The following is a 10,333-nucleotide window of genomic DNA, read 5'->3' as shown; positions in this document are numbered from 1 at the left end:
GGTACACATTGGTGGGCATGTCCTTGGTGCTGGGAGATGGGCAAGTGCTAGGGTTGGTGACCAGCATTTCTCACTGGGGCAGTGCACTACAGACCCAACAACCACCAGGACCCACAAGGGTCTCGGGAGGGAAAGGACTTTCCTTGAGCACGGCAATGGCTGCCCAGTGGACGGGTGACCAGGACCCACGTGGCCAGAGGTAGCCAGCACAATGGGGCCAGAGAGCCTCGGCACCTTCTGGGCTGGGAACAGGGAGAGCTGCTAAGGACTACATGATGGCCTATTAAACCTGTGACACCCCCCCCCCCAAAAAAAACATAGCCAGGCTTCAGGTCCAAAAACAACCCAAATGCTTTAATGTTTAATGGCCTGCCTCCAGGGCCCACAGCCTTCTTACAAACCTTAGCTAGGTCAAGGGCCCAGCTCACCAGCCTCTGGCTCAGTTTAGCACTCTGCAAGGAGGTAACTCATAGCAGGCCTGACAGGGGCTCTGGCTTAGGGAGTGCCAGGGTCCCTAGTCTACATCTTCGGAGACCTCCCAGGATTGAGCTGTCATTCAGCCTGTCTTGTCTAGTCCCTGAGTCCCTGTAGCTGCTCGGCTTCTAGCGAACTTTCTCGGGAAGATAACACCGGGTGGAGGCGGCAGCTCAGGGAAGTCACTGGTGTCAATTCAGGACAGGCCTGGGGCCTCCCAGAGTTGAGAGCAGCAGGCCCAGAACAAGGATGTCAGCCCCAGGCCGTATCCAGGTACCCCCTGTAGTGAAGGAGAGAAGGGGCAGGCTCCCCCAGGGAGCTCCAGGCTGGGGGTCAGGGCCCAACCCCAGACACTGGGGCATAGCCCCAGGCTTTCCTGGGAAATGACTCTAGAAAAGTGTAAGTCATACACACTGTACACCGTACCACCCTAAAATAACCAAATCCTATGACACACGAAGACTTTCTAGAAGGTTCTGCTTGCCTTAGCCTCCTATTCCAGGCTCTGGCTGGGAGCTAGGCCCCTGTCCTGGGGAGGAAGCAGAGAGCAAACCTTAATGGGTGTGTGTCAGACATCACCCCCACAACAACCCTGTGAGGTAGGCTGCGTTGTCCTATCTTACAAACGGGGAACTGAGGGCTCAAGGAAGGAAGTGACTTGCCTGGTTACACAGCAAGGAACACAGGAGCTAGAATTCAAGCCCAAGTCTGTTGAGCTCCAAAGCCCACACGTTTTCTCTAAAGAAGAAACAGGAAGTAGTCCTTTCTAATAATAAAGCTCCGCAAGTTAAAAGTTTGGAGGCTCTCAGCCCAGCGGGGGGAGCGGGGGGGGGCGGGCAGCAAGAGCAGAAGCCCCAAGGGCATGTCCACTCCTAGCCCTGGGCAGCTGGCCTTACAAAAGGTAAGGGTTCAGTGACCCCCAAACAGCCACCAGCGCTACAGCGATGGCTCTGGCCACCCAGCACCTGTGGGTGAGGCACGGGCCGCTCCAGCCCTCAGGCCTTGTGGCCCCAAGTAGGTAGTGCCAGGCCACTGAGCCAGGCAGTTTCCAGCAAGCTGCGGAAGCGGGCCCTTAGCGTGGGGCCAGGGGGGCTGGTGCTGGCGGCAGGGGCAGGGGAGGTACCGTGGGACCCTTCCCCAGCAGCTGCCCCTTTCTCTGGGCCAGGGGTTGGTGGCTTCCTCCCTGGCTTCCTGGCCTTGGGGACAGGTGACTTCCAAGCCAGGGCTAGGCTCTCCGGCTCATCTCTGGCCATGGTGGGTTCTGAGGAGGGCACAGATCCAGCCTCAGTGTCAAAGTCACCTGGAAAATGAACACACAGTCAGGCCGCAGACCCCAGCACCCTCAGGCCCCATCTCCTGGCCTCCAAAGCCACCTAGACCAGTGGTTCCGCTCTGTCTCAGGCCTGGAAGGCCCCGGCAAGGTCACGGCCATTATGACCTTTCCCCATGTGTGCTAGAGGCCAGACCATCAAGCCGAAGAGTATGCTTCTCCCCAGGTGATGCCAGAGCTCTATTAGATGACGGTACCGCTCAGGCGAAGTGTCTGGTGCAAGAACAAAAGGAAAGGGGCCAATAGGCCAGGAACCACTGGCTGTATAAGCAGGGAAACTGAGGCATGGAGAGAGAGAGAGCCCTGCTACACGTAAGTGTAGCATCCTTCTACCAGACCACCCCAGAGCCCAGGAGTGGAGGAAGCAGCAGAGGGAGCAGGAGGGGGCTTCTGACCAAGAGCACACCTACTGGCAAGGGAGGCTGTCAGGGAGAACATGGACACCCGTGGAAGGGTGGACCCCCCCCACCAGGGTCAGGGGAGGACTCACAGCTCAGGGAGTGGGGACTGGGGTGCCAAATCCAGCCTGCAGCAGGAAGGAGCTGGCTCCCAATCAGTTCTGCACTAGGCCCCAGACCCTTGCAGGCTCAGGGCAGGAGGGGACTGTGGGGCACCCGGGCCCCAGCACCCAGCCGGCAGCCCGGGAAATACGGCCCTGTCCTCTCTGGGCCCCACAGCCCGACTGTCCAGGGAGAGGACAGGGCTGGAGCCTCTGAGCCATGCATGATACACACCCCCCACCCCGCTCAGCAACACTCCCACTTGTGTTTTCTTAGCACCCATTAGGGCAAACGCTCCAACCTCTTAAGTGCTCTGGGGTCAGCATTGCTGATCACCCAGACACCAAGCTCCCCATCTGTGCCTCACTGCCTCGGGTGTGCTCCCCACCCTGACATGGAGCCAGGACGAGGTAAGAGCCCAGGGCAAGGCTGCCAGGATGACGAGAAACTAAACTGTTCCTGTGGAGACACAGCCCAGACAGAAGCCTGCTGGCAGGATGGCAGAGCAGCAAGGAAAGACTACAGAGCGGGTCACAGGCCTCAGGCCTCAATGTGCCAGGTGTCCTGATGCAGGAGAGGCCACAAGGGGCACCACCTGGCACCATCACCAAAGTCCTGGCCGAAGAAATGAGTACACACAGCACGTGACCCCGCAGCAGCTGCCCAGAGCAGGGCCAAGCGACCTGAACCACTGCACATGATGCTCCAGAACATAAAAAGAGCAAGCTGGAGAACAATATGCACAAGATGTCATTTAGTAAGAGAAAAGCAAACGACAAAACATCGCTCCGACTTACAGGTGCACTTCCGTGAATATAAATACTGGGAGGACCGAAACACTGCACATTCAAAAGGCAGCCGTGTTTGGGGGGAGAAGTCCCCGCTTTCGGGAATCAGGTGCCATTGACTGAGGTGGAGAAGGCAGTGGGGGGAGGGCAGAGGGCTTAGGGGAAATCTCAGGAGTGTGGGTCTGGAAGGAGTTAAGGGTCAGAGAGATACCAGGTGCAAAGGGCCAGCATGCATTCAGTAATTTGGGGCTCAAGCTCAGAAGAAGGGACACTGGGTGGGACACAGACACAGGGGGAAGAGACCTCAGATAGAGAACAGGGCCTCGTCAGAGCCACAGAACCCAGAGAAGTCTGCACCGAGGCCAGAGAAGGCACAGCAGAGGAGGAGGGAAGCCGGGAAGCGGCGGCATCGGAGGAGGTCAAGAAGTTTCCAGAGGGACAGAGCAGCGGGCCCGCTCAGAGGCTTGCAGCAGACGCTGTGAAGGCCCTCGGTGGTACCCAGGTGAGGAGGAATGCCGGGGGGGGGTCCACAGGGCCTCCCCAGGATGGCCAGCACCCTCCCCAGCACGAGTTCTTGGGCCTCCCCGTGCCTTCCGAGGCCCAAGCGTCCGTCAGCCCTGGCTGCGACCACTCACACAGCCCACACACCTGTCACTCGTTCACACAGCTCCGGTGGCCACTGGGGCTGCCCCATGCTCACCCAGCTGGCGGCGGACGCAGTCACGCCACTGCAGGCCCAGCAGGTCGGGGTAGATGTCGGGCAGCTGGCGCAGCGCCAGCAACTTGAGCATGCGTGACGTGCAGCCGTGCAGGGCCCGCTCGCGCAGCGCCCGCTCCTCGGACAGCGTGGTGGGCCGCAGCTCCACGCGGTGCTCCTGCAGCACGTGGTCCACGGAGGCGGGAGGCAGCCGTGGGAAGAGCCGCTCCTTCACCAGGTGGATGGGCACGAAGATGGCCCCGGCCCGCACCACATGGGGGAAGGGGCACTGCTGTGTGCACACGAAGCTCTGCAGCTGCGACAGCAGCTTGCCCAGCAGCCCCTGCACAGCCTGGCAGTCCTGCCACGCCGCCCGGCCCCAAGGCCCGGCCGTCTCGAGCCACTCACGCAGCTTCTCGGGCGGGGAGTGTGCCACTGAGCCCGAGATGGCATCGCACAGGGAAGCGTGCAGTCCTGTGAAGTGTTGCTCTGGAGAGTCCGCCGCCGCGGGGGTAGAAGCTGGAGCCGGAGCCTGGGCCGGGGCAGGTGATGGGGCCGGGGCCAGGGTTGGGGAGGCCATGGCTACGGCTGGAGGGCTGGGCAGCGCCAGATTGAAGCAGGCCACAGGCAAGGGCTGTGTGAGAATCTGGAGACCAAGGGGCACGGATGTGGGGGTTGGTACAGGCTGGGCAGACGCAGGGGCAGGGGTGGGCGCCGATGGGGCCGTGGCTGCAGCCAAGGGTGCTGGCCGGAGGATCTTGAATTTTCGGAACATGAAGGCCACGGAGCTGTGGAAGTTGGTCCGCGGGGCGGCCTCGGTGGTCGCCGGTACCCCAGGCAGCCCCGGTGCCTCCGAGACCATCTTTTCCAGGTCTGGCAGATCCGAGACTGTGTTCCCCACAGCTGGTGCATCCAGGGCTGCCGTGGGCTTGGCACGCACCGCAGGACTAGGAACCCTGATGGGAGCCTCTGCCACAGGCTTCTTCACACTTAAGTCCAGGGCTACCTCCTCTCTAAGTGAGCAGTGAGCCTTCGAAAGGGCATCCCGGGCAGGCAGGCCCCCCCCCCAGTCTTTGGCAGGGCTCTCACCGGGGGCTGGGACTGGCTCAGGCTCAGCTGTGTCCTTGGGTGCCGGAACGTCCAGATAGTCCCGGTAGGGGGCCAGGCTGAAGACATTGTCGATAATCGGCATGGGTGGAGAGCTGGGCGGCAGCGCGCCCTCGTTTGGCGCAAGAGACTGGCACTCCCGGGCGCAGGGCGGGAGCGCCGGAGGGGTGCGTGGAACCGGGCTATCTCCAATGACAATGGGTGCTCCGGGGTGCTCACCGAGCTGGGGCCGGAGCTGCTCTTTCCTGCAGCTGGGCAGCCACATCTTCTCCTCTGCAGGCCTCCCGGGCTCTGGGCAGGGCTGGCTGACGGGTAGGGGCTGGCATGCTCGCTGGAAGGCACTGGGCTGCGGCACAGCCTGTACATTGTTTTGGGAAGGTGGCGTCCCTCCAAGCCCTGGGGATGCTCCACAGAGAGTGAGGTCATCACGGGCGTAAGGAAAGCCCAGTGTCTGGGGGGCAGCAAAGTCCAGTGGGCACCGGGGAGCAAGAGGTGGCTCCAGCTTGAGGCCTGGTGAGGGTGCTGGGAGTGGGGCAGAGGGGTAGGAAAAAGTATCCAGGCCCACTGCGGGCATATAGGGTGCCTGGGCGGCCTGCTGCCTCAGGTAGGGGCTGCTCAGCCCACCAGCTGGGTACCCAGCCCCCTTGTGGGCTCCCACAGGCTGTAGCGGAAGCACTGAGCTATAGCTGCCCTGCTTCTCTGGGTGGCGACAGGCTGTTGGGCAAGGCAGAGCCTGTGGAGGGTGAGGGAGCGGGTAGGGGGTAGGCACTGTATCCTGGCAGGCTGGCCCCAGGGGTTGGGCCAGCTGGGTCCAAGGACTGGGGGGTCCATCGGACAATGCCTGCTTGGGATCCCCAGAGTAAGGACCTGCATACTTGGAGGCCAGGAAGCCTGTGCTGTGGATGGTCCGATACTTCTCCAGAAATGCCTGGCACGGGGAGAAGCTTACTGAATTTTTGCCAGCTGGCACCCCACGCAAGAAGGTGCCATCTAGGGATGGGCCCTTGCCAGGAGTTGGGGTCAGAGAACAAGATGGGTCAGCCGGGGTTAAGAGGGGTCCAGTCATCATCGTCCAATCAACGTCCAGTGGCCTCTTCGCTGCCCCATCCCCCAGGCAAGTCGAGAGCCCATAACACAGAGGGTTCCGGTAGACAGGTTTGGGTGCCGCCAACGGTGGGCCTGGGTAGGAATGAGACTGGGGACCGAGGGGCAGGAGCTCAACAGGACCAGGGTCCTGCACCTTCTCAGAGCTTTCTGCTGGTGAGCGGTGGAGCAGGCAGCTGGTCAACAGGCTGTCCGTCCGAAGAGGGGGTCCTGCCACGCTGGTAGGGTACAAGGGTGGATATGGGGTCCAAGATGCCAACCGCTCAGACCCTGCCTTGGGAGCACTCCCCATAGGGCAGGAGAAGTAGGCACCCTTGTAGCTGCAGGGGTCCTGGTTACCAGCAGAGGGGGGCAGGCTGTGCCCGGGCCCGGAGTCTGCCTCTAGGCGGGGCAGCTTGCCATACATCACAGGCCCCAGGGTCCCCAGTGGCCGCTTCTCCGCCATCACTGTGAAGGCTTCAAGCCCTCAGGGGCCCCAGCTACTCAACTGCTGACCTGGGAGAGAGAAGGAGAAAGGTACGGGCTGTCAGAACAGGCTGCAGGCAAGCAGTCGAGGGCTGTTCCTCTCACTGGCTCACCGCCACACCTAAGAACTTGGCACCTAGCAGATGCTTGATAGAGACCATGAATGACTGAATGCATGAGTCACACAACACAGAGGCTGCCAACGTATACCTCCCACCCCCATTCCAGGAGCCCCTTCTGTTCAGCTTCTCTCCACATGACTCCCAAGACCCCTTTCCTGGGGTTTCAGACTTTCAGGGTACAGTCTGCAGATCCATTCGCTTGGCTACCCCTGTTCCCCATATACAGATGAGGAGACCCATTCATCCCAAAGTCCCTGATAAAGGAGATGGGACAAGAGACAGGCTTCCTACCCCCCACTACAGCTCTTATTCCAGATGCCATAGGGATCTCAAGATGACTAGTTGCTGCAGCCAAGATGTGGAACTGGACATTGTCTATGGATTCGTATTTCCTGAGACACTCTTTAGGGCTCACTCTCTGACTGGCCAAACTCATCAAAAATGGCAGAGCCAAGCCTGGAACCCAGGTCCCTAGGCCCAAAGCAACACAGATACTGGGCTTGGTTCCGTAGGGTAGGGCTACTCCCCCAGGAGAAGTGGTGGGCAGCGTAGCTCTGTAGGGGCCCGGCCCTCAGCAGGAGAGCCGAGGCTGTCCAGTAGATGGTGCTGTGGCACCAGCAGGAAGGTCCCCAAGTGTCCAGGAGGAGAGCCTGTTGTGCATCCCGGGCCCTCAGCTGCAGTTGGCTATTCCAAGGCATATGAGGGCAGCACAGCCCCAGGGACAAGCAGGTGGGGAGATGGGAGGATGTGAGTGTCCAGGGAGGGAGTCCCCAGGGACCACAGAAAGCTAGCGGGCTTCTACCCCCACTGCACTGACAGAAATACTGAATGCGACAGCAAGACTAAGGCCCTGAAGCAAGGAAAAGCAAGGATTGGGACCCAGGCCCAGAGAGGTCAAGTACGGGTTTCCTCAGGGCAGCATGTACCCAATGACCCGTGAAGGGTCATCCGAGGCCAGGCTTCTCGGGCCACATCACCCTTCCTCCACCTCCCCTAGCACCCTGTTCCCTGAAACCCTCAGGTGGCTTAGACAGGATGAATCGGCTCCCTCTCGCTATGATTAGGCCATGCATCAGGTGCAAGCTATAACCAGCCCCCTCTCCCAGCCCTCTCCTCCCTTCTGGCTGGTGGCCAATGACAACCACAGGCTCAGAAGGAGACCATCACATCTTGGGGACAAGAAAAGCCAAGGGCAGTATGAGGGCCAATGCCCACTCCCATCCCAGCCTAACTGCACCACGAAAGCCAGGCAGCACTCTGAAAAAGTTGGCTCATCTCCTGGCCAGAATCCGACACCTGAGGCCAGCCTAGGGAAGGGGTGTCCCTAGAAGACCAGAAGGGGCATCAGGGTAACAGTATTGATAGCAATGCTCTATGACGGAGATCTGCATCCCAGACCGAAAGCCCCAACCTGTGGCACAGCAACCTTGCAAGCAGTTGTCTGGTTTTGGGGGTGCTAAGCCTCCCACCTCACACTACCACGGGGAGCTCTGGTTTAATTAAGTACTGGCTCTGGTCTCACCTCCCCCACATGCCCCTTGGAGCCTGCTCCACACCCACCCCAACCCCAGGAGTCTTTCTCTCCTGGGCTCTGCCCATTGCGAGCCCTGTGCCCTGGAGACTTCCTGAGACAGCCTCCCCCTCCACCCTGGGACCTAGCCAACAGAAGTGAAGCCACCGGGACCCTCAGGGGTCTTTGAGGGAGAGATGGGGCTCTAGGGAGTCAGCACAGGACTATGAAAGGTACAGGGCTGCCCTTACCTCCAGCCAGTAGAAAGAACCCAGTGTACACTCCCTTGACGGAGGCCCCTCTCCACTCAAGCCAGTAGCCAAAATGTAGGTGCCTCCTTCACACACACACACACACACACACACACACACACACACACACACACACACACACACACACACACACACACACCACGGAGGAGGCAAGCAATTGCTTGGAGAAGGACAGGACGACAGGACCCCAGGGAGCCAGGTCACATCACCCTTTGGGCCACCAAGCTGTTTTGCTGGCTGAGGTTGGAGCTGGACTGGGAGCTGGACTGGGAGGACCAACCTCGGCCAGGGCCCAGGGCAGGGTCCAGAAAAAGAGCCCACCGCCACTGTGCCATCCCTGCCCTAAGCATCAGGGGAAACAAACAGCTCTTCCATCTCTTAGCGGCTCTCCGGAAGGCCAGGGACGTTGGGAGTTGGGAAAGACCAGGAAGAAGAGAGCGATACTGCCGGGCTAGGGCCTGGCATCTGGCCTCCCCTAGAGGGCTGAATCAGGACCCCTCCGGCGTCCTCACACCTCCCCCAGCTGCAGCTCTGGGCCCTACAGAACCCGGCGCAGCCTAGGCTCCATTGGAGGGGAAAGGGTCGCAGGATCGGCCTCCACCACCTTTCCTCTACCTGCCCCGCCCATAACCGTGGTGCCTGGGGCCCTCCGCCAACCTGGCTTTGGGGCTGCCGCCGCGCCTGACCCCGCGGGCTTCCGGGTGTCCCCATGCTCTGTCCGTTGGCGCTGGGGCGCACGTGCACCCCAGCAGGCTGATACATAGGCCGCAGCCACGCATGCAAACCCGTGCCTGCAAGTACGTGCATGGCCCACATCTGCACACACGCCCCTCCAGAACTGCGTTCTCCCCTCGCTTGGGCCCCGCACACGTGTGCACACTGGAAGGCCCGCGCACCCAGCCCCGAGGGCCGACACCCAAAGACTGGAGGGAGGACAGGAGCAAGGGGCGGCCCGGCCGCAGTGTCCGGGCAGCCACCGCCTCGGGGCGATCCCGCCAGCCTGGGCTGCGGCCAGAGGGTGAGTCAAGCCGTAGCGAGGAAACCGCAGGGCCGTCCCGTCCCAGTAGGGCGCGTCCAGGGCCCCGCGGCGCCTCAGCTCCCGCGGCCCCCCACCCCAGGCCCAGCCCCCCGCCGCCCCCACGTCTCCGCCCCGGCAGTCCATGTGAGCGGGGCCCCCTGGGAGGCCCGAGGGCTCAGCGGGAGCTGCTCCTCGCCAGCCCCTCTCCGGATCCGGCGCCAGAGCCTCGCCGGCGCTGCGGGGCGCTCCCAGGCCCCGGGGGTCTCGAAGTCCGGGGAAAGTCGGAGCAGCCGCGCGCCCCCTGCCCCGCAGCCCGCCCGCCCGGGGCCCGCCGCAGCCAGGAGCGGCAGCACCTCGGCCCAGGCCCGGCGCGCTCCATGCCGCGGCCGACCGGTAGGGGCGCCCTGGGGCAGCGCCACCCGCCCCTTCTCCGCGCGCCGCCCGCAAACTCGGCCCAACTTTCCGCGCCGAGCCGACGAGCTCCTACCTGCAAGGCGCCGGGCTTCCCGCTGCTGCTGCCGGGGGCCGCGGCCGCATCCTCCAGCCCCGTAGAGGCCGCAGGTCCTTGTCCAGCCGGGCCCTGCACGGGAAGTCGCGGTGAGCACCGAGCGCGGAGACACCCTCCTCGCGGCCGTTCGCGCCGCCGCTGGGCGCCGTCTGCGGTCCCTGGCTGGGCGGGCTGGGGGCGGGGCGGGGGCGGGGCGGCCCGCGCGGTGCAGGCTGAGCCGGGCCGCGCCTCTGGGAGCCCGCGATCCCCTGGGCGCGGGGGTGCGGAGGGCCTGCGGCGGCCAGCTGTACGAGAACCCGGCCGCGCGTGCTGTGCACTGTCTGTACCCATCGCATTCCCCGAGCCGCTGCTCAGCGCGCGCAGCACACGCCTTCATTCAGTCACTCCGTTAGATCATTCATTCGTTGCCACTTTCTAGCTACGTGGCCTCGTGCATGC

General features: G+C 62.5%; 1 protein-coding gene across 4 annotated transcripts; it reads right to left on the bottom strand.

Annotated features, from left to right (window-relative positions):
• Window positions 1–341: 341 nt before the first annotated feature.
• C6H15orf39 (chromosome 6 C15orf39 homolog) lies at window positions 342–10,043 on the bottom strand. Of its 4 annotated transcripts, none has more exons than XM_027571951.2 (3): window positions 9,875–10,043; window positions 3,793–6,495; window positions 342–1,774 (listed from the first exon to the last, which is right to left on the bottom strand). In XM_027571951.2, the coding sequence occupies exons 2-3, from the start codon at window positions 6,443–6,445 to the stop codon at window positions 1,470–1,472; spliced, it is 2,958 nt and encodes a 985-aa protein (XP_027427752.2). In that variant the 5' UTR covers window positions 6,446–6,495; window positions 9,875–10,043; the 3' UTR covers window positions 342–1,469. The 4 variants fall into 4 exon arrangements, 3 of the variants coding, with proteins under 3 accessions (XP_027427752.2, XP_027427754.2, XP_027427755.2); XM_027571953.2 differs by lacking the exon at window positions 9,875–10,043 and adding an exon at window positions 9,027–9,185; XM_027571954.2 differs by having other exon boundaries at window positions 1,646–1,774; window positions 3,741–6,495.
• Between the last annotated feature and the right edge of the window lie 290 nt (window positions 10,044–10,333).

Source organism: Zalophus californianus, chromosome 6 (genome assembly GCF_009762305.2).
Source record: "Zalophus californianus isolate mZalCal1 chromosome 6, mZalCal1.pri.v2, whole genome shotgun sequence".
NCBI lineage: Eukaryota > Metazoa > Chordata > Mammalia > Carnivora > Otariidae > Zalophus > Zalophus californianus.
Note: the sequence above shows the minus strand (reverse complement) of the source record. Positions and strands in the feature narration are given on the sequence as shown.

Excerpts from the sequence above, each read along its gene's own strand:
- C6H15orf39 (XM_027571951.2), bottom strand. The coding sequence starts at position 6,445 with ATGGCGGAGAAGCGGCCACTGGGGACCCTGGGGCCTGTGATGTATGGC. Across the intron at positions 1,775-3,792 it reads CTGCGTCCGCCGCCAGCTGG|GTGACTTTGACACTGAGGCT; the intron begins GTGAGCATGGGG and ends TTCATTTTCCAG.